Below are 27,161 nucleotides of genomic sequence, written 5' to 3'. Positions count from 1 at the left end.
TTCCCGACTCGGTCTTTCTACGAGTCTTTGGATCCTTTTTTCACGTGACCCGCATTGTATTTTTTAGTAGGAAACAGTTTCCTCATTCCCTTTCGCATGGCCGTTGTTTTAGTAAGACGTGAATGATATTCGCTCCAGTCATCATACTGACTGGTTTTGTTATTTCACTTTACATTTACACTTACAGTTTAGTGCAGTGTAATTGTTTGCCGTGATAATTAAATGCTAGTGTGATAATAAATGACCAAATCATGCAAACTGTCATGATACATTATTTTCATGCAGGAATTTATCTGTATCTGCTGGTGCACATGTCATGCACTAACCTACATGAGAATATGATACGTGTTTGCAGTGGACGGATAGCACCCCCCCCCCCCCCCCCCCCGTTGAAATGAACGAATGACTCGAACAAAGATTCGTTCATTTTACTGAACGAGATTCAATGAACCGAATCAGTAAAATTATCCGAACTTCCCATCACTATAACGAGCTGCTAAACTAATGTTCTGCTAGAGGTAGTCACGTGAGTTTTCGTGACGTTAGTGACGTTAGTAACGTCAGTGACTGTGGCTAGCAAATTAGCCACCGTTAGCTTCACTTTTCGCCACAAAAACTTAACTTGAGCCTAAACCATGCAACGGAACGTAAATCCCAATAGAAGCAACTCAATCGCTACTGATGAAGAAAGTGTTTGTCCGTCTCTTCATAAACGGAGTGACTAAGTTCAGTTGAGTTCTGGATTTTAATACGTATTTATCAATCTGCAGATTGGGAGAGAAAACCAGTCTTCTGACCATAAATGACAACACAACACCAAGCTTAGGTCTCAACCAGGTCTCTCTCCGCTCCGAAAGCCGGAGGACCATCTTTTATAGGGCACAAGAATGTAAACATAGATTGTGACAGTCAGGCAGGAATGACGTTACAACAGTCTCAGAGAAAGATTCACTGCTCCCAACACATGACAACTCTCACACTAGAGAGTTCATAGTTTGAGCTCTCCTTGTAGTCATGACAAGGACCGTTTAGCCAGTACTTTCTCCTGACCCCGAACATCTATTAACCTGACACATAGACACAATATACTGTTATTAATAGCAAGCTTACATGATAAACGTACTAACTAGTATCCAATGACTAGTTCTATTGATTAGTGATTAATGTAAGCACACAGGAAATCCCAATTTCTTCCACACTACCAAGATGAAACTTTTGACACCTAGGTTGTCTATGTAGGCCAAATATTGACTGAGTTTTAGGGGGGCAAAAAAATAAATAATAAAAATAATAATAACTAGAGAGGGTACAATTTCTGGGGAAATTGTAGGGTGTGCTTGCTTGCGTCGGTTGCACAGGGGTCCGTTTTTGAATGACATTTTTACAACTGATATTTCTGTATTTTATATAAAAATGCATACTTATTATTTATAAAGATTACATAGATTTAAAAGCATTTTTTTTTTTTGCTGCTCATTTACAACTGAAAATACGAGTGAAGTGTAGAATGAAATAGATGTCTTCTCATTTCCCCTGCAAGAGGCAGCCTCATCGTTGAATCAAAACGAATAAATTTGGCAGACCGGTGTCAAAATTGACCTAATCTCTATGACTTAAACGTCCTTTTAAGTTTTTCCCTTCTCGTGATATTTTCAAGCATTTAGCCTACTCATTGCATTCATTCATTAACAAAGAACCCCCTTTGAAGATTATTCTACGACGTTACCCGGCAGGTAGAAGATGGAATCGCGATTCAAACAGTACCATCTGCTAACTGAAAATATGCCCCCCAAAACGTAAATAAGCTTGACATTTATTTAGTGGAAAATCGCTCATTCATAAAAAGCTCGCTGGTAGCGATCATTGTCAGTAACAACGCAAAATGCGATATAGCCCTGTGTGGAGAAGCTGCCCCGGTAAATGGTACTACTACGGTACACTACTGCTGTGTTCGTCTTGGTAGCGATTGCGTTGGTTGAAATTAATTATTTTCATGAACAGATTGACAAAGTTTAGGCTGTGGCAATGAAGTTCAGGTTAGTAGTTAGATAGACTTTTGATTTAAGTAAGGGGAGTGCCGAACATGTTCTGTCGCCGTTTGACTTCCTAAACAGCTGTGTAGATGTTTTTGTAGTGTCTCGCGTAGGCTACAGCGTTGCAGTGATACACTGGATTGAAACCACAGGTAATGATAATTTCACCCACAAATCGTTTACTTGTAATCTAATGTCATAATAAATCATACAACGAAAATGTATATGTGAGGAATGTTTATTTTAACGATTGAAAACAGATACATCATAGACCACTGTAATATGTGTTGCCCGGGCAACACAGGCTAATGTCATGATGCTAATACTTCAGTGAAATAGTAGACTACTGTTTCCGAAAGTAGATGTACTTCCTTAATAATATCAGCTTATATTGTACATTACACATCACAATTGTGTGTCATATCACAAAGTAAAATGAGTAAATAGTTATCACCCTGGCCTCTTTTCTTTTGGCGTTTCTGCAGCTGCCTTGCAGTAAAGCTATAGTTAGCCTAGCTATCCCCCAAGTTAACAGATGTGAAACGAATGTTCTGCCAAAGGTATTCACGCGTGTTTTCGTGACGTTAGTGACGTTAGTAACGTCAGTGACTGTGGCTAGCAAATTAGCCACCGTTAGCTTCACTTTTCGCCACAAAAACTTAAGCCTAAACCATGCAACGGAACGTAAATTCCAATAGAAGCAATTCAATCGCTACCAAGACGAAACTTTTGACACCTACGTTGTCTATGTAGGCCAAATATTGACTGAGTTTTAGGGGGGCAAAAAGAAATTAAAAAACAAATAATAATAATAATATATATGTGAGAGAACAAAGGTTGTGCCCTTGCCGAAGGCAAAGCACACCCAACTAGAGAGGGTACAATTTCTGGGGAAATTGTAGGGTGTGCTTGCTTGCGTCGGTTGCACAGGGGTCAGTTTTTGAATGACATTTTTACAACTGATAATTCTGTATATTTTATATAAAAATGCATACTTATTATTTATAAAGATTACATAGATTTTAAAGCATTTTTTTTTGCTGCTCATTTACAACTGAAAATACGAGTGAAGTGTAGAATGAAATGTCTTCTCATTTCCCCTTTCAAGAGGCAGCCACATAGTTGAATCATAACAAATAAATTTGGCAGACCGGTGTAAAAATTGACCTAATCTCTATGACTTAAACGTCCTGGCTTATAGTCTGGCCATTCAAACCGGTTGACAGCAGTGGGGTTTCTTGGAACTACAGCGAGCTACATGAACCACGTGATCACGTGTCGGCGAGATCAAAGCGTGTTGCAACTCTCTTTTTCTATGGCTCTGGTTAACAGATGCGAAACGAATGTTCTGCTACAGGTAGTCACGCGCATAGATATATATAAAGGGTAGATGTCTTGTTCTCGTTGCCGGACAACGGAGTCGAACGTCCGCACATGGCGGCCATCTTGCTACAGTCAACTCGCTCACCCATAACATTGTGTTGATGCTACATGTACTTTTTAAATGACCATAACTTGCTCAATTTTCAACCGTTTTTTAAACGGTTTGGTTTGTTATCATCTTCAGAGATGTCGTTATGCCACTACATACTTATGAATATATATATTTTTTTTTATAGAATAGAAGTAACGAATGTTACTGCGTTCGTTTGCACGCTCGCATTAAGTCTGGAACTCCGTAACTAACATCCCGTCAAACACAGAAACTGCATGCATTGGCAGGGCAGCTGTGGCGGCGTATATGGTGGCCGGTTCTCGTTGGCCGGTTATCAAAGTCCAGGGCCTATTTTTACTCCCAGTCCGTCCCTGGCTGCCAGTATATAGCTTATCAGATGCATTTACATTTAGCAGACGCTCTTATCCAGAGCGACTTACAGTAAGTACAGGGACATTCCCCCGAGGCAAGTAGGGTGAAGTGCCTTGCCCAAGGCACTTCACTTATCAGTATTCCCTCTTGCAGGGGAAATGAAAAATCAACCGTTTCATTCTACAATTCACTTTTTGTATTTTGAATTGTAAATGAGCAGCAACAATATGTATGCTTTTAAATCTATGCAATCTTCATAAATACTAAGTAGACTCGGGACTGGGAATGACATCAAACGTGAGTTCAGGGTTGCCAGGTCCGGCAAAGATTTCCAGCCCAACGAATGCTCAAAACCAGCCCAAAATGCCTGAAAACTAGCCCAATATTTTTGGCTGTACAACGGAGGAGTTACTACATTTATCCAATCGATGTCTCCATAGTTAAAATGTAAAAATGACTTGTGGATGAATATTTTTTTTGCTTTCTGCTATTTTCACGTTTCATTTGTTCATTACAACAAATTATTTAATCATGCCGCTTCCTATCACAACCGAGACACAGAGCAACAATTACTTTATTAAAGTGAGGAGACACAATAGTAAAGGAAACGTGTGAAGGTTATGAACTCTTACTCCTCGCTCTCCTCCCACAATTTCCCCATCCATGCTATTTCCCTCTCACCCAGCACAGGTCACCCCAAGGCAGAAATGCAGCTGCCGCACTAGGTTAAAAGTAGCCCAAAGATCTGCCACCCGCTTTCAATACATTTCCCAATACTTTTTAAGGGCAGGACACAGAGAGAACATGTGATTTTGGAGACATGAGGAAACATGATATCTATCACATTCATTGTTCACATTTGGATATATTCTAGCTAGATTTGACTTGGAAAACTGAGCCATATGCACAACCTTAAATTGTATAAGGCCAAGACTAGCACAAGATGTAGTGGAGTGTATCCTGTCTATCGTCTAATCTCCTGTGTGAATTCCATGCCCACTCCCACTCCCAGGCAGATTTAACTTTGTTAGTGCTCGTCCAATGGCAGGATAACCAAATAGAAATGAAAGGTTAATCCCTTCTGTCGAGGTAGTAAAGACAATATACTATCCGAGTTGGCCTAGGGTTTCAGCGGGGAAGCCAGAGAACTGTGATGCACAATGTCTGACTTGCAGGTAACGGAAAAAGTGAGAGGAGAGCATTCCAGGTCCATTGAGGCATTTAGACCCTTCCAGGTCTTGGAATGTCTAAATGTTTCCTTGCCCAGAGACAAAAAGCAGTGTCTATTAACTAAATATTTGATTCGAAATTAAGTATATATAGCCTATCTAGTCTTTAACAAGTACACCCCGCTGCAGTAACAATGTCCCTATCTGAAGATTCAGGGGTCATTTGACCCCTAACCATGCTGCTAACCGGCTCGTCACTTCTAGTGTTAAAGAGATCATACTTTCAGGTAGAAGATAGTGGCTGTGAACATTGCTTTTTGCAAAGGTGGATTAATTTGATCCATGTTCAACCTCTCGTGCCTAAGAATACAGAGCACCAGCAATTATCTTGATTCCTTGAACCTGAATTGAATGTCTGATTATGTGACCTAGAATTCGCCTTCATGGAACCACTTTATCCACAACTGATTTGTTAGGTTCATTCAAGTCAGGTTTCAAACTTTAATCCAAGTTTTGTGAGCAGCCTTTATGGAGCAAACCCCTGGTCCTTCGGACTTCCTGCCCTGCACATTTAAGATATTTCCCTTTTCCAATAAATCTGCCTTTCTCAATCCTGGTCCTTGGGACCCACTGTTTAAGATGTTTAGTGTTTCACGCTTCACAGGTACTGGCATGTTTGAACCCAAAAAGATGACAAGAAAACAGAAAAAGTTGCAAGGACAGTTCAGTTTAGTAGTCAAAGGCCAAAACCAAGAGCTCTGTCAATGAGGCATACAAATCTGACAAAGGGATTCCAAGGTCCAGAAGGCAGACATGTAGGGTCCAAAACAGGCTGGAAAAACCAGATGGAATTGGACTGGTACGCTGAGGGAATGAGATGCAGATGAGGTGGTTGCATGGCAAGAGTGAGTTCCTGGATCTGAATTGACGATTGATGAAATTTGATGTCAAGGCATGAGAATGAAAATCAGATGAAGGTAACTTTGTGTGGTTTGTTAGGGTTCCTCCGGTAGGAGGGAACCTATTGGTATTGTTGGTATTATTATTATTAGGGTTACCTATTGTTTTTGTAAGAATTATTAGGGTTCCTCTGGTAGGAGGAAACCTATTGTTTTTGTTAGTATTCTTCTTATTATTTTTCCTCTTCTCCGCTAAATGGCTCAATAGCTCAAAGTCCTCAACCTGATTTTTTCTAATTTGGCCCAATGATACAACAGGTCACTCACTACTCCCAGACGGCTAGTGGCCCATGTACGCCCATAGGTGGCACTATAAGCCAAGCCCAAAGTATACGTGATTTCCCCAGCGCCCCATTGCTCCAAAATGCCAGAAAATTTGTATACTTGCCTTATTTCTCATGGGGAACCAAAAAGCCTCAAGGACCCATAAGGTCCGCCATGATGGATTTTCCTGTACAGCGACATTTTGCAAAAACCTTCAAAATCGATCTCCTCTTAAACAAAAGATCAAATTGACTTGCAATCGTGTACAGATATGTATCATTGATGTATTTTAAAAAGTTACTTAAGACAATTGAATGAAATGCAAAATGGCTGAAAGAGGTGTATTTATGTAAATGCACACATTGCCTCAATATCTTTGTGTCAATAAATCGAATATAATTTTGACTGATGGTTTTTCAAACCTAATAGGGTTCAAGATTACATCATTCTGAAGTACCACAAACAATTTCACCTTGGGATGTCAAAATATTATTGGCTGAATCGAACAACGCTTACCACAGGAGAAACAGCTTACTTTTTTATACAGTAACTGAACATGACAATATTCAACACTGAGAATAGCTCAATGAGGCTGGGATGGTGATCTGCAAAGCATAAAGTTGTAAGTTCGAATCCATCCACAATCTTTTCGCCTGTCATCATTTTGATTATCTGTTTAGTTAAACAGGATGACATCATTCTAAAATACCATGCGCAATTTCACCTTAAAATGTCAACCGTTTCTTAACCTTTGCCCCAAAGCTGACCAAAGCTAATACTCTGCCCTTTCTATTCATACAATATCAACAGTTGGTGTGTAGCAGAGAGGATAGAGAGACTGACTTGTAACCTTAAACTCATGAGTTCAAATCCCTATCCAGCCTATTGTTGTTGGCCAAACATGAAGTAGTTTTGCTCTCTTGTTGTCCAACTCTCAATCTTCCACAGTGTACATGTTTATAATAGTTTGCCTTTTGCGGAGGAACCTGCATCACTGCTTGCAGCTATATTTAAAATTACTTCTTGTATGAATACCTTTGCCAGTGTATGCATTACACAACATATATAGAGTATTTGATATTTTTCTTTTATTCTTTATTTGAAACACTAAAAATTGTATTGCAATGCATTGAGTAGTTTGCTGAGTGTTAACTAAGGCTGTGCTTCTCTTTCCGTGCTCCACATTGGTGGAATGATTTTGCCATTCAATTACCCACCTCTCCTTCACTACAGTCTTTCTAATGTTGTTTGAAAACTCACCTTTTAAAGCTCCTGGTCTAACTAGTATTCACTTGGCCTAAGCACACCCAAAGCTGCACTACATTACTTCTTGTGTCTATGAAATTGTCCTTTTCGCCATGTTTTCTGCATTGAGATTGTGGTGTAGCACCGTCTCAAGATACTGCACCCACAAATTTGGACTGTAGTTCCATTTATACTCTTTTTGTTGCACTGTACCAGGCGTGTTTCTAGACATATACTGTATGTGTGAGCGCTGCAGTGGCTATTATAGCCAGTGTTGGGGAGTAACGGAATACATGTACCGGCGTTACGTATTCAGAATACAAATTATGAGTAACTGTAATCAGTTACAGTTACAATTTCAAAAGTTGGTATTTAGAATACAATTACATTGTTGAAATCAATGGATTACATTAAGATATAATCTGTTTCATGAGTTTAGAATCAGAATCAGAATGGGATTTGTTTGCCATGAAAGTATGCACAGACAAGGAATTTGCTTTGGCAGGAAGGTGCATACAATAAACATATAGGGACCTAAAATTTAAATATGTGGACTATCTATACTAAGGGTACATAAACTAGCAGTAGTAAGTGGAATGAGAATTAAATAAAATAAACAATAAAATAAAATATAAGTTGCCTAATTTACAATATAAAAGTAAAAAAATACAATTATTACAAAAATACAAATGTACAAGATACAATTTTGTAATGCAGTGCAAAAAGCAGTGTGTTTTAAGCAGGAAGTCATTAGAGTCAGTGTGGTCCCTTGGCCTTGTTGAAGAGGCCAACAGCGGAAGGGAAGAAACTGTTTTTGTGGCGTGAGGTATTGGTCCTGATGGACCGCACCCTTCTGCCGGAGGGGAGTGACTGAAACAGGGAGTGTCCAGGGTGGGAGGAGTCGGCCACAATCTTCCTCGCTCGCTCCAGGGTCCTCAAGGTGTGCAAGTCCAACGGGTACAGCAAGCAAACTATTTGTGATATCATACGAAATAGTTGTTTTCTGCAAGGTAGTTCACTCATGTAAAGTAAACCCATGTTTTATCCTCCGGTTGCCAGGAATACTACAAACAAACTCAGTGTTAGAAACACAGTGTTAGAAAGTGAAGTAGCCTAATGCAATTGACATTTGTATGAACATTTAAAATGAATGCCTCCACTTGTCGCTAACCTAACTTCGCTAGCTAGACAAACATAAACTAGCAGAAAGTCTGTGATAGTAGGCTACACAACATTTTTTTATTAAATTTACCCACAGAATTTATGGACTGAAGCATCTCAAGCTGTTATTGCAGCTCTACTCAGCCTGTTATTGTGCCATTTGAGCCTCTCAAATTTTTGCTTCTGGACAATGCTGTCTGAGATGCTTCAGTCCATAAATTCTGTGTATACATTTAAATAATTAATCTGTTAAATTTTACTCCTACCTAGGGCTATGCACAGTTTCAATGTAAAATAGCTATTTCAGAATTGCTAGGCTTACTCTGTGGCTGTAAAGCAATCCTGTAATCGGTACAGGAAGCACACAAGATGTGTATATCATTTAACCCTTGTGTTATCTTCGGGTCATTCTGACCCATCAGTCATTGTGACCCACCATCGTATTGCGACAACTTTACCACATACAAAAACAAAGTGAAGCATTTTCTTTTAACCGTTGGGCTGTCTCAGACATTGCAAAGGTTAAAAGAAAATAATTTTTATTTGTTTTTGTATTGGGTAAAATTGGGTAAACACAACGATGGTTCGTTATGAACCTTTGGGTCATGTGACCCGAAGGCAGCACGAGGGTTAAAATGTCTCCAAATGGTGTCTCCAAATGGTGTCTCTAAATGGTGTCTCCAAATGGTGTCTCCAAACGGTGGTGTCTCCAAACGGTGGTGTCTCCAAACGGTGGTGTCTCCAAATGGTGTCTCCAAATGGTGTCTCTAAATGGTGTTAAAGGCCAGTTGTCGTTTTTGGTGTTAGCATTAGCATTTTAGCGCAATTCGGCGATGACATCACGTTGGGGAGTCGTGGAGGAGATTAGCCTCAGCCTAGTACTAGAATTATGGCGACTGACTGGGGTGAAGAAGAGGTGACAAAAACCACTTATGTGCCGGAGCCGGGGTGGGTAATCAGGAGAATCGGGAGAGTTCCCGGTGGGCCGCTTCACTTTTGGGCCGGTAGGCCGCTTCACTTTTGGGCCGGTCGAGGATTTGTCTGTTGTTGACATTTGTCACGTTGGTCTATCTTCTCTTAAAGTAGGCTACACACGTTCCGCATTCTGACACCTCAGCCTCAGCATGGGTTGTACCATGTGAGGGAGTTCTCACCTCCCAAATAGAGTTGGTTGGGTCCATAGCCCGTCTTTTCCAAAACGTTTTCCCAGATCGGCTACCGATAGCTAGGACGGGCGGTCCTACCGTAACGATACGCGTCAGGGAGGATGGATGGGAGCAGGGCCGGAGTGATGGCATCGCTAGACAAGGTTTTACCAATTGGAAAACGTCTGTTTATTTTACATAAAGCTCCAAAAACTATTTTGCGGTCAAATAATGGCTGTGCGCGCTCGCATTAACTGTAGAAGTCCCTATCTTGCATCACATCAAACCCATACGCCCTAGGTTGGGGCAAAGCTCCTAATGTTTACAACGTCTGGCTCTGTGCCTGATTAACACTCGGATCGTTAAGCAGTCTCAAAAATTGTATCAATATAAAAAACTAGAGAGGATACAATTTCTGGGGAAATTGTAGGGTGTGCTTGCTTGCGTCGGTTGCACAGGGGTCTGTATATTTTATATAAAAATGCATCGGGCCTACTTATTATTTATAAAGATTACATAGATTTAAAAGCATCTTTTTTTTGCTGCTCGTTTACAACTCAAAATACGAGTGAAGTGTAGAATGAAATATGATGTCTTCTCATTTCCCCTGCAAGAGGCAGCTGACAGGCTGAATCAAAACGAATACATTTGGCAGACCGGTGTAAAAATTGACCTAATCTCTATGACTTAAACGTCCTTTTAAGTTGTCCCTTCTCGTGATATTTTCAGGCATTTAGCCTACTCATATTGCATTCATTCATTAATAAAGAACCCCCTTTGAAGATTATTCTACGACTTTACCGGCAGAAGATAGAATCGCGATTCAAACAGTACCATCTGATAACTGAAAATATGCCCCCAAAAACGTAAATAAGCTTGACATTTATTTAGTGGAAAATCGCTCATTCATAAAAAGCTCACTGGTAGCGATCATTGTCAGTAACAACGCAAAATGCGATATAGCCCTGTGTGGAGAAGCTGCCCCGGTAAATTGTGTTCGTCTTGGTAGCGATTGCGTTGGTTGAATTCGATTTAACGTTCCGTTGTACGGTTTAGGCTGAAATTAATTATTTTCATGAACAGATTGACAAAGTTTAGGCTGTGGCAATGAAGTTCAGGTTAGTAGTCAGATTGTTTCAACTATTGAAAGACTTTTGAGTAAGGGGAGTGCCGAACATGTTCTGTCACCGTTTGACTTGAACAGCTGAGGAGTTTTTGTTAGCTACTCACACTAGTGTCTCGGGTAGGCTACAGCGTTGCAGTGAGCTACACTGGTTTGAAACCACAGGTAATGGTAATTTCACGAACAAATCGTTTACTAATGTCAGAATAAATCATATAACGAAAATGTATATGTGAGTAATGTTTATTTTAACGATTGAAAACAGATACATCATAGACCACTGTAGTATGTGTTGCCCGGGCAACACAGGCTAATGTCATGATGCTAATACTTCAGTGAAATAGTAGACTACCGTTTCCGAAAGTAGATGTACTTCCTTAATAATATCAGCTTATATTGTACATTACACATCACAATTGTGTGTCATATCACAAAGTAAAATGAGTAAATAGTTATCACCCTGGCCTCTTTTCTTGTGGCGTTTCTGCAGCTGCCTTGCAGTAAAGCTATAGTTAGCCTAGCTATCCCCCAAGTTAACAGATGCGAAACGAATGTTCTGCCAAAGGTAGTCACGCGTGTTTTCGTGACATTATTGCAGACCGGTGTAAAAATTGACCTAATCTCTATGATTTAAACGTCATTTTAAGTTTTTCTCTTTTCATGATATTTTCAGGCATTTAGCCTACTCATATTGCATTCATTCATGAATAAACAACCCCTTTGAAGATTATTCTACGACGTTACCCGGCAGTAGAAGATGGAATCGCGATTCAAACGGTACCATCTGCTAACTGAAAATATGCCCCCCAAAACGTAAATAAGCTTGACATTTATTTAGTGGAAAATTGCTCATTCATAAAAAGCTCACTGGTAGCGATCATGGTCAGTAACAACGCAAAATGCGATATAGCCCTGTGTGGAGAAGCTGCCCCGGTAAATTGTACTACTACGGTACAGTACTAGACTACTGCTGTGTTCGTCTTGGTAGCGATTGCGTTGGTTGAATTGGATTTAACGTTCCGTTGTACGGTTTAGGCTGAAATTAATTATTTTCATGAACAGATTGACAACGTTTAGGCTGTGGCAATGAAGTTCAGGTTAGTAGTTAGATAGACTTTTGATTTAAGTAAGGGGAGTGCCGAACATTTTCTGTCGCCGTTTGACTTCCTAGACAGCTGTGTACTGTAGCTAGATGTTTTTGTAGTGTGTCTCGCGTAAGCTACAGCGTTGCAGTGAGCTACACTGGTTTGAAACCACAGGTAATGGTAATTTCACCAACAAATCGTTTTCTAATGTCATAATAAATCCTACAACGAAAATGTATATGTGAGGAATGTTTATTTTAACGATTGAAAACAGATAACGCTACATCATAGACCACTGTAGTATGTGTTGCCCGGGCAACACAGGCTAATGTCATGATGCTAATACTTCAGTGAAATAGTAGACTACTGTTTCCGAAAGTAGATGTACTTCCTTAATAATATCAGCTTATATTGTACATTACACATCACAATTGTGTGTCATATCACAAAGTAAAATGAGTAAATAGTTATCACCCTGGCCTCTTTTCTTGTGGCGTTTCTGCAGCTGCCTTGCAGTAAAGCTATAGTTAGCCTAGCTATCCCCCAAGTTAACAGATGCTAAACGAATGTTCTGGCAAAGGTAGTCACGCGTGTTTTCGTGACGTTAGTGACGCAGTGACGTTAGTAACGTCAGTGACTGTGGCTAGCAAATTAGCCACCGTTAGCTTCACTTTTCGCCACAAAAACTTAACTTACGCTTAAACCATGCAACGGAACGTAAATTCCAATAGAAGCAACTCAATCGCTACCAAGACGAAACTTTTGACACCTACGTTGTCTATGTAGGCCAAATATTGACTGAGTTTTAGGGGGGCAAAAAAAAAAAGAAAAAAAAATAATATATATGTGAGAGAACAAAGGTTGTGCTCTCGCCGAAGGCTGGAGCACACCCAATAATACGATCCCTTTCTGTAATTATGATACCCCCCAGAAATGTTCACTGCACCCCCAGTCAAAGCAGGCTCTATCCGGCACTGTTTGGTATACAAAAAAAAGGGCCTGAAACTCCCGGGCTGAAAAGTGGCCCCACTCCGGCCCTGCTTATGTGTATGATGGCCCACAGCCGTATAATTTTGAACCAAGTACACATGAGAGGGCAAATGAGGAATTGCCGAGACCTGTTGGCCGTCAAAGCCAATTAAATAGATGGTCTGAGGAGAATGAGTGGAGAGTTGGTGAAGTGTCCTGGTGAGTTGCTATCATTTAGCAACGCAGCAACGAGCTCTGGTGCTAGTCTACGAACAGCAGTGCACATATAAATTTTTTATTTTACTGTCAGTAAATAGCACCGAGTAAAAGTCAACGTTTTCTTTATCTAGTGACAGTGATCATTCAGGGCCTGACATTAAATTTGGACAAGTAGCCTACATTTACGTTTCACTTTTCCATGCACAAAAATCACTTCCGGGTAAAGATTGTGCCTTTGACCAACAAAGATGAGCTGTAATATTATACACATGATAACAATTGACGTGGTATACATTTTTTTATTTGTTACATTAAACATTTACAGAATGAAACACTCTGTTATGTACTGTATTGCAGCTTTGTCCCAATATCTCCACAGACCAGCTAATTTAATGCTCAACACTTGAACGGGGGTTTATTACTTGAAAGTAATTATTTACTGCGTCTTCGCAGTTCTATTTCGTGGAGCTCCGCCCCATAGGGGACCCATTCAGCACGGGTTGTTCTGAATTTCAGTGGCTTGAAGACTTTGAGAATCTAAAATAAGTTTTTCCATCCCACCGCTCCCGTGCAAGGCTCTTTTAAGAGCCCAATGCCGGTGCCGTTACCTGGATGCCGATGGAGACCGCCACGAATTCTGCTTCGTGTGCCTTGTGCCCCACTATGCCTAGACTGGCTGACGATGTGCAGGGCTCGTGGGAGGCGCCATTGATGGCTAACGCGCCAGTCAAGGCGCTTCTCCCGTTCACGAGGGTGAACAGGCTGGGAGAGGCGGCAAAGTCAGGTCCCCCGCCCTTGTCCCTCGTGGCGTACCTGGTGCCAGGGGCGAGCACCTGGATGACGGCGAGGAAGGTGATCCTGCCGTCCCCCCGGAACAAGCTCACTGCCTCTCTGGCAGATAAGGCATATGTCTGGGGTGCGCAGGCAGTGGCTGCTTCCGGTAACGCTTCCCTTTTGACGGCGGCGGTCTCCAAGCTCTCCACAGAGAGACCTGAGGGACTGTTGGCCGAAGAGACGTAGCGGGTGGCCAGGATGGCGTCCGCGGCCAGTGGCGCCTTAATGCACGGGCTTACCTGGGCTTAAGCCCGGGGCCTCGACCAATCAGGGGCCTCTTAATAATAATACAAAATAATAATGATGATAAACGTCCGTATTCGCGGTGTCATTACTCTGCTCTACAGTGGCATCTGGTGGTGTATGTGGAGGGAGGGGAGCCCCTCCACATCCCCCCCCCCTCCCCCTTATCTAAACAAAATGTTACAAGATGTAACAAGAACTAGAGAGGGTACAATTTGTAGGGTGTGCTTGCTTGCGTCGGTTGCAGATGGGTCCATTTAATATGAAACAAGCTGAACCCCCTTTGAGACAAGCTATTCTAACAACGTTGTCACAGGCAGTATTTTTCAGATGGAATCGCGATTCAAACGGTACCATCTGCTAACTGAAAATATGCCCTCAAACGCGACTTTTTGGTCTCAGTCTAGAGCCCTGCGTGGAGAAGCTTACTTTACTTACTGTACATGCAAGTCTTGAATTGCTTAAATGTATAATGCTGCTAGTACACCACGGCACGATATGATACTTGCTGTGCATTAGCAATGCACGTTGTATCCATGCGTCGTTGCTAACGTGTGCTGACGTTGTGACGTAGGCTAGCACTAGTCCCTTCGTTGACACAAGGCACTTTTTTCCACAAAAACTGAATTTCAGCCTAAACCGTGCAACGGAATGTAAATAACAATACAAGCAACTTGTGCGATTAGCGTGTGGGGGGCCTCAAAAAATAAATAAAAAGTCCATAGCCCAGGGGTATGAGAGGCCGTATAGGACTTAATTCATACTTGATCTCACATACACGCCATGACCTCACATATATACCATTATACTCTCACATATATACCATTATACTCTCACATATATACCATTATACTCTCACGTATACACCATTATACTCTCACGTATACACCATTATACTCTCACATACACACCATGACCTCACATATATACCATTATACTCTCACATATATACCATTATACTCTCACATATACACCATTATACTCTCACATATACACTATTATACTCTCACATATACACCATTATACTCTCACATATACACCATTATACTCTCACATATACACCATTATACTCTCACATATACACTATTATACTCTTGCACATAAACTGGCATACTCTCTTACACACACAAAAATACCGTCTTATATGCACCATCATACTAAAGTATGACAATATATGTAAGAGACAAATAGTATGTGTGAAACAGAATGTTACTATATGTAAGAGAATAACAGGATGTGTAAGAGAGAATACTTATCTATGTGAGAGAGAATACTTGTCTATGTGAGAGAGAATACTTGTCTATGTGAGAGAGAATACTTTTCTATGTAAGGGAGAATACTTGTCTATGTGAGAGAGTATATTTGTCTATGTGAGAGAGAATACTTGTCTATGTGAGAGAGTATATTTGTCTATGTGAGAGAGAATACTTGTCTATATGAGAGAGAATACTTGTCTATGTGAGAGAGTTTGATTGAAACGGAAGGCAGTTTGATTGAAAAGGAAGTAGTACTGAATTCTCAGTTCCTGATTGGCTTACAAATGAAGAAGAAGGATTTGGGGTAGATGTAGCTAACGCCCACCTTCCCTATCAAGACGAAACTGAGTGACATGGCAAGATGGCAGAGAGTGGGCGGCTTAATGAAGCCATTGGACTTATTAATAACATTTTGAATACTCCAAATGCTGCGGCGTTATTGTAGGGAGGACAGACCCGTTCCTGAAATACGTTTTTACAGTTATTCCTGGGGAAATTATGGAATTAAATTACATATTAACTATACTAAAATAATTGTGCACAATAATATTGGCTAAATGTAGACGTTTTTAAAGGTTTAATTTTACCTCGAAGCTTTTTGTGAAAATGAGGCTAGTTTCACGACGGCGACTTTGGATGTAGACTAGGCTACTTTAACATGTTAGCTGATTAGCCAGTATGAGTGAGATATGTATACAGTCACATTAACAAACCTCTTCTTTGTAAACTATTTCGTCTTAAATACGATGGGAACACATCACATTAACAATTCCAAAACGCACCACACGCCAAACACATTTTTTGTCAAGCGTCTCTAAGCTCAGATTCCGAGTCGGATCCATGAAGCTATTTCGTTGCAGTGAATGGGTGCGGGCACTCATCGTGCATAGGGGCCTACACTCAAATAGGATCCTAAAAGTCCCAACTGGAAAATGTTGTGAACAGATTTACATCAAATTCAGGTTGTGGCATTGAAGCTTAGGTTAGTAGCCAAGGGTGTAAAGACCACTCGACTAATTAAAGACGTCAACGGTTAAAACCCCAGTGCCACGGGACGGTATTCACACAGGCATTTAATTTAAATGATAGTTTGTTTCATCAATTGAAAAACTGATCTAGGACTTTTGACTCAAGTAGTGGGGGTCGGTATAGCTTCCTAAACAACTATGTAATTCTACATTTGAGTTTTTTTGTGGATTTGCTTGAATCGTTGTCAGAAATGTTGGAATCAAAGACGACAGCCATCCACAGTGGCTATTTCTGACGCTAACGATGAAATGCGCCTGCTCTTCAGACCTCGATCAGGTGCATCACGGAGCGGCAGCAGCACTCTGTCAGGAGTTAGTCTTAACCGAAATACTGCGTAGTTTGATATTGGGTTTGCGCCATCACTTGGCTGGCATTAAGACTAGCTCCTGACAGAGTGCTGCTGCCGCTCCTTGATGCACCTGATCCAGGTCTGAAGAGCCGGCGCATTTCATTGTCAACGTTAGCGTTAGAAACAGCCCCCGTGTATGGCTGTCGTCTTTGATACAACATTTCTGACAATGACGCCGCAGGATTTGGAGTATGCAAAATGTTATTAATGAATCCATCTTGTCATGTCACTCAGTCGTGTCTTGATAGGGAAGGTGGGCGTTAGCTACATCTACCCCAAATCCTTCTTCATGTGTAAGCCAATCAGGAACTGAGAATTCAGTACTACTTCCTTTTCAATCAAACTCTCTCACATAGACAAGTATTCTCTCTCATATAGACAAGTATTCTCTCTCACAAAGACAAGTATTCTCTCTCACAAAGACAAGTATTCTCTCTCACATAGACAAGTATTCTCTCTCACATAGACAAGTATTCTCTCTCACATAGACAAGTATTCTCTCTCACATAGACAAGTATTCTCTCTTACATAGACAAGTATTCTCTCTTACATAGACAAGTATTCTCTCTTACACATCCTGTTATTCTCGTACATATACTAACATTCTGTTTCACACATACTATTTGTCTCTTGCATATATTGTCATACTTTAGTATGATGGTGCATATAAGAGGGTATTTTTGTGTGTGTAAGAGAGTATGCCAGTTTATGTGCAAGAGTATAATGGTGTATATGTGAGAGTATAATAGTGTATATGTGAGAGTATAATGGTGTATATGTGAGAGTATAATGGTGTATATGTGAGAGTATAATGGTGTATATGTGAGAGTATAATAGTGTTTATGTGAGAGTATAATGGTACATATGTGAGAGTATAATGGTATATATGTGAGAGTATAATGGTATATATGTGAGGTTATGGTGTTGTATGTGAGACCAAGTAGTTTATGTGCAAGAGTATAATGGTATATATGTGAGAGTATAATGGTATATATGTGAGGTTATGGTGTTGTATGTGAGACCAAGTAGTTTATGTGCAAGAGTATAATGGTATATATGTGAGATTATAATGGTGTATATGTGAGAGTATGATGGTATATATGTGAGAGTATAATGGTATATATGTGAGGTCATGGCGTGTATGTGAGACCAAGTATGAATTATGGCCTATACGGCCTCTCATACAGGGGCCTCAAGTGCTATTAAGACGCCCCTGTCCGCGGCGCTCCACCTGAACCACGGGGTAGTGATTTGCGCTGGCAGAGCGATGGGCAACAGCATAGTTGTTCAACGCCACCTGTGGCTTTCTCTAACAGCCATGAGAGAGGCAGAAAAGTCCGCCCTGCTCAAATGCTCCTGTGGCTAGCGAGGGCTTGCTCGGACCGGCTGTGGTGTCAGCCTCTGAACGTTTCTCGCGCCTGGAGCAGGAGAGGAAGCACCTGCTGGGGCATATGCCCCTGCAGAAGAAGCCCAACGCTGCTCCCTTCTCCTCTGTTCCCACAGGTGCTTCTCAGAGCAGGAGGAAACGAGCTCGCCGTCCGGTGGCACGAGCGGCCACAGCGACGCAGGCTGCTCCTCCCGCGGCACCTGTTCCACCCTTGTCTGTTCCCCTCGAAAGAGCGGGTTACAGCCGTCCGCACTTGTACTGTTGTCGAGTGGGTTAAGGAGTTGGTTTCGGTTGGCGACTTTTCCACAACTGGCGATTCCGAACCATCGAGCACCACGCACGTAGCAGAGTCTGGCCCAGCTAACAAGCGTGTGGCCAGATCGCTACCCACCTCCAAGCATCATAACACAGCGTGTGAATTACATGAGCCACATGAGCTTACATGAGCCACCGCTGCGACAGTTCGCACAGACCTCTGGTCACGCTGTGAGACCTCTCGAGGACAGCACTCAGACCTCTCTTGGTCAGGGGGCGCAGCCCCAGCCCTTTCGAGTCGACCCCACCTTGGGCTGTGCCGCCAATTCGGGGAACAGCGGCGGCTGGGGTCATACGAGAATACAGCGGTATTCCTCCGCTCTCTCTGCGTTATGCAGAGTGGCGGGAGTCGTGCGCACTGCCATGCTGGCTGGACAAGATACTGAGAGAGGGTTATGTGATCCAGTTCAAACGGATTCCCCCTCCGTTCAGAGGGGTGCAGGAGACACGGTTATCCTGCCCGCTGAAGGCAGTCGCGCTCCGGAAGGATATGGCGAGCTTGCTGATCAAGGGGACAGTGATCCCGGTTCCCAGAGACCAGGGGAACTCGGGTCTCTACTCCCCTTATTTTGTAGTTCCCAAGAAAAATGGGGAGATGAACAACTATTTTGTATTATATCACAAATAGTTTGCTTGCTGTACCAGTTAACAGAAACAACACCCTCCGCGTTATTCACTGTAAAAGCTGCTATCTACTTTAGCTAATTCAGAAAGCTAGTCAACAGCTCCCTCATCTAGCCCTGCCAACTTTTTTTCTGACAAAGTTTTGTCTGAGACTGACAGAGGTTTTTCTGATGCCGTCTGGGTTGACGCCGTTTTGCCTGAGACTGACGATTTTTGGTCCGAGAACTGATGCCTTTTTGTTTGAGTCTGACACTTGAGTCTGAGATCTGAGGATGTCCTAAAATCAGGGGTGGATTGGCAATCGGGGATACCGGGGGAATCCCCGGTGGGCCGACGGGGGTGGGTTGGTCCAAATACCGGCCCACTTCCATCACCAACCGGCCCTCCCTCTGACATCGCCGGCACCTCCAACTATTTTCCATATTACACAGCTTGAACACGTATAACATGTTGGAACAGAAGAACACACCAGAATAGGTCAGTGTGGGGGTATTCATCCTCTTATCAGCCCCCCTCATGGAACCCTGGCCAGCTCTTTTAAAGGAGGGCTGATCAGGGGTGATTGGGGTCAGGTATGCCTCATCGGCCTCTGCCCAACGGGTCGTTGACTCCCTGGGTCCTTCTGCCTGTTGTGTTCAGTGAGTAGTTAAGCTCTGGAGAGGACTCCGCCCACTCCGCCACACAAGTAAACACAATGATTATCTCTGGCAATCATAAGCTTCAAAGAAGAGGATTTCTTTAACCAAGCTGAACCACATATAGCTGGTCTCAGAATCACTTTATATATGTAATTCTGACTCACTCTTCACTTCAACAATTTTACAAACAATTCAACTGTCTGAACTCACCAGGAATGTATTTTAGTAAGTGAATACAGGGTCACAGATTCAAAATGTTAACTTGTGTGTTTTCTATTTTCTTTCACAGTTCCTCCGAAGATATATGACATTTCTTCTGACATCACAGTTAACGAGGGGAGCAATGTATCACTCATCTGTACAGCCAGTGGAAAACCAGAGCCCACGATCTCCTGGAGACACATAACACCATTGGGTGAGTTCACATCCTGAAATAGACTTTTTACTTATTTAAAATATCACATATTTAAATTTTTTAAATATTTTTTACCGGACGCGTCCGCGGCGCATAGTTGTCTTTACAGCAGAAAAAAGAAGCTGCGAGGTTGCTGTATTGGCGAGTTTGCAAGATACATATTTGTGTACGCTATTTGTGGATTCGTGGTGTCATACAGCTAGTGTGGCTCTTCTTCTAGAATGAATCTCTCATGGTCCATGATGTAAAATCCATAGATTTCTGGCCTTTTGCCACCGAAGTAATGTGAAAGTGAAATTAAATCGGTAATATGCACACAGCAGTGTCCCATACATAGATTTATTAGTGGTGGCCGCCACACAAAAAAATAGACCGGCAACATGTTTTACTGTTTAACATGGGAAAATAATATTTAATTGTAGAGCTGCGTGTAGCGCATTGATTCACTTAGCCCCTTCTTGCCCCACTCGCGTTCTATCTCTCTCATTACAACGGACCAGTCTGTGAATAGCCCCCTCTCTCCGTGCACGCTCTGAATCAATGTGTGGGACTAACGTTTTTTACCCCCCATAAAACGGCTGGAGAATCAATCTGGAGTTAACTAACTGTTAGGCCCAATCCCAATGTCTACCCTCACAGACTTTTAGGTGTGTTCTCGCTAAATATGTGAGGGCTTAGGCAAACCCGCCTCAGAAAACAAGAAAGAATAAGAACGGCAAACAAACAAACTTTTTTTGGTTGCAAGAATACAAATGACAGACACCTACTCATCCATAATTCAGTAAGTTTTACTTTATGAAAAGGAAAAAAAGAAAATTGGAGTCATTACTCTTCCTTAAAAAGTAACTCATACAAATTCACAGAGTTATGAGTGTCTTTATATATCCCTTAAATTAACTCCCAAAAATTGGGTTCTGTCTCGTAACTTTACATTTAAGTATATGAAATTTACCATATAAAATAAACACATTTACAATAAATTCACTATCGTGTTCCTCATGCTCAAAAAGAGTAATCACATTCTTACACTCAAGTTTGATATTACAATTAGTTTTGCACAAAATATAATCTTCCATTCGGGTCCAAAAAGTAAACAAATGTATACAATGGTAAAACAAATGTGGTAAAGATTCTGGATCAGTATTGCAAAAGCTACAATTACTTTCAATATCTAAAAACTTGGAGAAATGCAAATGTGTTGGATATATGTTGTGTAAAATTGTAATATGTACTTCTTTAATCTTATTTGTAATACAGAATTTGTAAGGTAGAAGCCAAGATGTTTTCCAGTTAGTGCCTTCAAAAATATTGTTCCAAAAAGCTTTTCCTTCTTTCATAATGTGTTACGAATGTTTATTGTTGTATTTAGAACTCAAATCAATGCCATTTATCATCAAACGAGATTCTATTCTCAATACTGCTTGAAACGGAAGATGACATTTCAATAAAAGTGATAGACCAGTAGGGATAGCTTTCACTACATAATTAAACTCTATAATTGTTACAAGAAAGGCTTTAACCAGAAGGAATCGCTCATAACTAAACAAAAAAACAGTGCCATCAAATAGATAATGTACATGTAGAATACCTTTATCAATCCAATTCTGTTTAAATATAGACTTTTTCCCAACCGTAATGTCACTATTGTTCCGTTGTGAAAAGTTATGCACATAACATAGTTTCCAAGCCAGAAGAGCCTGTAGGAAAACATTTTATAACTTAATAGGCAATTTAGTAATGTTAAAATTACATATAAGCAGGAATGGAAGACCACCCATGTATTTAAAGATATTGTTTGGAATAAAATACAGAAGAGAGTCTGGAGTTTTAAGACATTCTTTAACCCATTTGATTTTAAATGTATTATTTAAATCGATAAAATGTAATAATTCAAATTCCCCTTCTTTTCTGGATGCAGAAATTATTTCTTTTTTAGATGGTGGTGTTTGTTTTTCCAGACAAAATTAATAAATATGTTGTTGATTTCCTTAGAAGTCAAGCCTTGGACGTAAACAAACAAGCATGCATGGAAAAAAACAACCCTGATGAAAACATATTTAGAAATAAAAGTTAACACCTAAGTTTAAACACAAAGCTTACTGATGGTAAATATAGCCAGAACTGTGTGTTGGTTGTCCTTTGATGATAAATTCGAAGTTTGAAACAACTCTCAGTATACCTGAGCCTCTTCCACTAATTGTATATCGCGGGACAAGTTATCCCTTATTTCTCACCGTGAGAAATGGTTGAAATGCGTGAGAAATACAAGGTGTTAGGTGAGAGCGTGAGAAATGGATGGAATGCGTGACACTTGAGAGCCCTGTTCATTGTTAAATAAATTCGGCAAATATAACAATGAGTAATGTTTATATTACATAAAGCTCAAAAAACTATTTTGAACACACATCCATGCCAAAAAAATGGCTTGTGCACTCTGCACACTCTCTGCACGCAAGTTAAGAAATAATGTAACTTTAACTGTTTTCAAAAGCCATTGGTTAATTGACATAAAATAAGGCCTAAACTAAGCAGAGCGTCTAGACAAGTTACAATCAATTATGGCATATCCGTTCTTCGACAACCCTGTGGATGAAAGTGCTTAGATTATACAAAGAGCGTTTATCCCTTCAGAGACAGAAGTAATGTTTCCCTGACCAGCATCTGTGGAAGAGGTATAGGTACAGCAGGCCCAGCATAGTTTATCTAGGTAGATTAGCAACTCTTAAGGATGGCAATGAACACATAAGAGCAGCCTACCATCCTTAGTAGAAAGGAGAGTAGTACACTATAATAGTAGAAAGGAGGGTAGTAGACTGCAGTCTATGTAGGTAGGCCTAGACTATGTAGTCTGCTGGAATCACACATAAGGAAGCAAACTCACTGCAGCCAAGCCTTGCCCACTGTTCAGTCTGTCTGCATCTCTGTGTTCCTTTGCATGTGGGACATTCTTGTACAGGATTGGTGACTCAGAAAGGTTTTGCAAAGTCAACTGTATGCCAGGAAATAAGAAGGGTATACCTTGCTTCAAAGCAGTACCTGAATACTTTTTATCAGTTTTCCAGGTCATCTTGAAACACAAAGAATCAAGGAGACTTTTTATTCAATTGCATAAAGTATGTTGACAAGCCTCTATATTACTTAATCCTCTCCTTCTGGCTTCCCCAATGTTATAGGTGCAATATACTGTCCCCATGGGTGTAACCAGGCCCACTGGAAGACTCAGGGGGTGACTTGCCTGGTGCCCCCAGGGTTGAAAAAGAGTCTCCATAATGCCCTCTAGAGTGGCAAAAATTAGACCAAGTGCCCTACTGTCTGCCATTCACATTGTGAAATATGCTTGAGTGCCCAGGGTGCCCCTAAACGCAATAAAAAAAATTGACTGTTCCCGTGCCCTTACTTCCAATGGAAAAGAGTGCTGTTATGACGTGCCCTTTATGCCTTTTCCAAAGAAGACGATTAGAAGCTGTGCCCAACAGTCTCCCCTACAATGTGCCCACTAGGGCATGCTTTCCCAAAGTGAGGCTGTGACGACACTTGGGGTGTCGTCCCATTCCCATTGTTACACTGGTGAGAGCCCATGTCGCGCAGTAGCAGCCCTTTACATTTTTCTGCCCCTGCCCTACAAAAAAACACAGTTTGCCACTGTCCAAAACCCAACTGGACCTGTGGAGGCAGACTATGTTAATTGGAAATATGGGGCAGCTGTCCATGCATAGTAATAATTGGATTTGGATTAAATATGCACGCGTAATATAACAATTATATATTTTTTGTCATGCTGAGTAATTTTAAATGACTGTTCTGCCAAGCAAGTGTGCTACGGTTTGGGTCACCTTCTGATCTGAAAGTCTGCTGGATCTGTGCAATAATACTTATTTCAGTGAATCCCCATTTTAGTCATAGTTATCTTTCCCTTTTATTTTAAAGCTCAGCATATAGCCTATCAGTTAAAAAATGTGTGAGGCAAAGTTATTTTTAAGTAATTAATTAATGTTGTTCAAGATGTGAAGACAAAAACATTATTAGCCCACATCAAGTCCAAACCAGGGCCTTCTTGACCATGGTCACATACTTGACCCTCCAAATACAATTTTCAATTGCTGCCACGTTCTTTTTTTGGCTATTATTCTCAACCTCCTGTTGAGGTTTGCCAGATCGTCTACCTTGCCCTATTAATTGCATCAGTATTGCAATTTTTCGGGATAACTCCAAAAATTCAGTTACGCTGCTGAAAATAACACCGCTCTGCTGGTTTACGCTCTGCTTTTTGCAACATAACTCTTATTTTCGACAATCGCCTGATCTGGGCTGCTTCGGTTGTCCGTGTGCACGCACAATCTAAGTTTATTGAGGTCTATCTTGAATTAGCGTTGCCTGTTAGTGGAACGAAACGTTAGTGGAACGGCTTGAGGCTTAAGTCTGAGTTGACGTTAACGTAAGTGAGACTTTTTCATGTAGGCCCGACTTGCGTTAGCGACAAGTGTAATCATAATGGTAATGTTTCATTCTGCTGGGATTTTCTACTCAAGAAGAGCCAGAACTATTGTGCTTTGTAGATAATATGCTGCTAGTTAGCTCATGGGATTTCTTGCATCATGTGTTTAGAAAACCTGAAACAACACAGTAGAGTCAGTGGTGTAATGGATTAGATGCATGTATACAAGTCTGAAGGTTCGGTCCCGGGATCTGCCATAGATTGTTTGTATTTAAATTTTTTGAGCAATTGACAACTGTTTTGTCAACAAAATCAATGTCACATTAAGCTTATATACTTGGTATGTGCAACCCTAAAAGAACACTACAGCATTGTAGTGGAGACGCTCTTGGTTCCCATGTCTTGCTGCAGGACAAAAAGGATACGGTTGGGGGATTTATGTAGTTCGAAAAAGCATTCTTTAATTGTGTTTTGCTGAGGTTGTGTTTATTTACATTTGTGTGTTCGTGGTAGCTGTTAGCTTGGGTAGTTAAGTTAGTCACTCTAAAGGTGTAAGATAGCAAACTAATTGGCTAGCAAAATCGTTTGCTAGACCTTCAGAATTCTTCTTGCATTTCTTCGTACATTTTCAAGAGCAGCGTTGCTTCTGTTACAGGTCCCAGGCAGAGGACCCATAGACAGATAAGAATCTTTAAAAACAGGAAAAGAATTGAGACCAGGGGGGTATTCATCGTAGCTCGCTAAGCGGTTTAGCGAGCTAATTTTCAGGCTAAGATAAAAAAGCCCCTCTTTTTGGTTCGTGGAAGCAACTTTCGATAAATCACCATAGTAACATATCAATTAGCACTAACCTGCTCCAGAGCAGGCTAACGTAAGTGTAGCTGGATAAGCTTGCCACACCCCCGGAAAATAACATGGTAGCTCCCTTTTTGAGAGACCCAGTTGACCAAGGAGCTATAGTTCGATTAGCTTTCCATACCAATAGAGTTCTTCGCGATCGCCAAGATCCTTTATTTCACACGGATGAGTTCTTGTTTGAGCGATATTGATTCAGCCGACAAGGACTCATTTATTTGCAAGACCTTCTCGGGCCGTACATTGCAAATATCACACGCCGCAGCAAGCTTAATTATGAGCTTATGCTGCTGTATGTGAATATGTAACGCTATGTTTTAGGAAATGTCTTGTCTTACCTGTTGTGCCTGTGCTTTTTATGTTTCACTGTGGGAGAGTGGGAAGCGTCATATCGATTCCTTTTTATTTACATTTACATTTAGTCATTTAGCAGACGCTCTTATCCAGAGCGACTTACAGTAAGTACAGGGACATTCCCCCGAGGCAAGTAGGGTGAAGTGCCTTGCCCAAGGACACAACGTCAGTTGGCATGACCGGGAATCGAACTGGCAACCTTCGGATTACTAGCCCGACTCCCTCACCGCTCAGCCAACTGACTCCCGTTTTTATGAAAAAATTGACAATAAAGCTACTTGAAACTTTAACTGTGCTTCAGACTCTCTGCATAGCCTTGAGGTTTTTTGCGTCGGGTACATTTTTATACAGCATAGGCGATGCAGAAAACATTGGCAAGGCCGCAGCATGCGTTGCTGTAAGAAAAGTGTACTTGGTGCTTAACCAGCTGATGAATCAATTCATCATATTCCCTGGCCATGTCCGAGTCAATGAAATCAAAGAGGGATTTACACATAGGCCTACATGCATATACACATAGTACATGATATAAGCGCTTTCAGTACATATATCCTCATAAGTGTCTATGAATTCGTATCAATTAGATACTCTTTGGCCTTGTTTTTATCTACTTATTCTGAAAGAGTTGAGATCATTATTTTCGCTAGCAAGATCTCATTCGATGATTAATTTCCATTAAGCCTACTGCCAGCAGGCACATTTAAAGAAATGTGATCTGATTGATTGGGGTAATGAGGCACTTAAGATGAGCCTATAGGCTACATTTTCCCAAAACGTATGCATTTAGCTTATCGGCAATTTTTTGCCAAGCTGCTTACTCTGGCAGCGGTGGCGGTGTTTGACTTAGCCATGATAATATGCTTATTTTCTTTGTAGAGACTCATTATAATAGTTTGCTCGGATGGCGAGAATATCACCGCTCTCTCTTTCGTCTTTTCCGCCATCATACCGTTAGAAAATCACGGTTTTTGTGATCGACCTTTCCTGCCTAGTAGGACGTGCACGTGCAATTTCCCTGATAAGTTTAGCCTGATTGAAATTAACCACATGATTTGGATGCGGATCAGCCGTTGACGAACTAATATTTGCTGTTCTCAATCAGCTCGCTAATGTTAACGGGCTAAAGGGACAATTGATTAACTTAGCTTCAACCCTTACGACGAACGGGGCCCAGGCGACAGGTGCTTCTTCTTGCTTTCGCGCCGCTCAGCATATTGAGGAAGCACCGACACCCGCCTGCCAATAGAG

The 27,161-nt window shown here is 41.2% G+C and overlaps 1 protein-coding gene across 2 annotated transcripts in view; it reads left to right on the top strand.

Moving 5' to 3' along the window:
• negr1 (neuronal growth regulator 1) overlaps positions 1-27,161 on the top strand; it is a 202,339-nt gene that overhangs the window by 68,741 nt on the left and 106,437 nt on the right. For both annotated transcript variants that reach the window (XM_067230073.1, XM_067230072.1), the window contains exon 3: positions 20,144-20,269. In XM_067230073.1, coding sequence (XP_067086174.1) covers positions 20,144-20,269 — 126 coding nt within the window. The remainder of the gene's footprint in view (positions 1-20,143; positions 20,270-27,161) is intronic.

This window comes from Osmerus mordax, chromosome 26 (assembly GCF_038355195.1).
Source record: "Osmerus mordax isolate fOsmMor3 chromosome 26, fOsmMor3.pri, whole genome shotgun sequence".
In the NCBI taxonomy this organism is placed as follows: Eukaryota; Metazoa; Chordata; class Actinopteri; order Osmeriformes; family Osmeridae; genus Osmerus; species Osmerus mordax.
The sequence above is the reverse complement of the archived record's forward strand: the minus strand, read 5'-3'. Positions and strand labels throughout refer to the sequence as shown.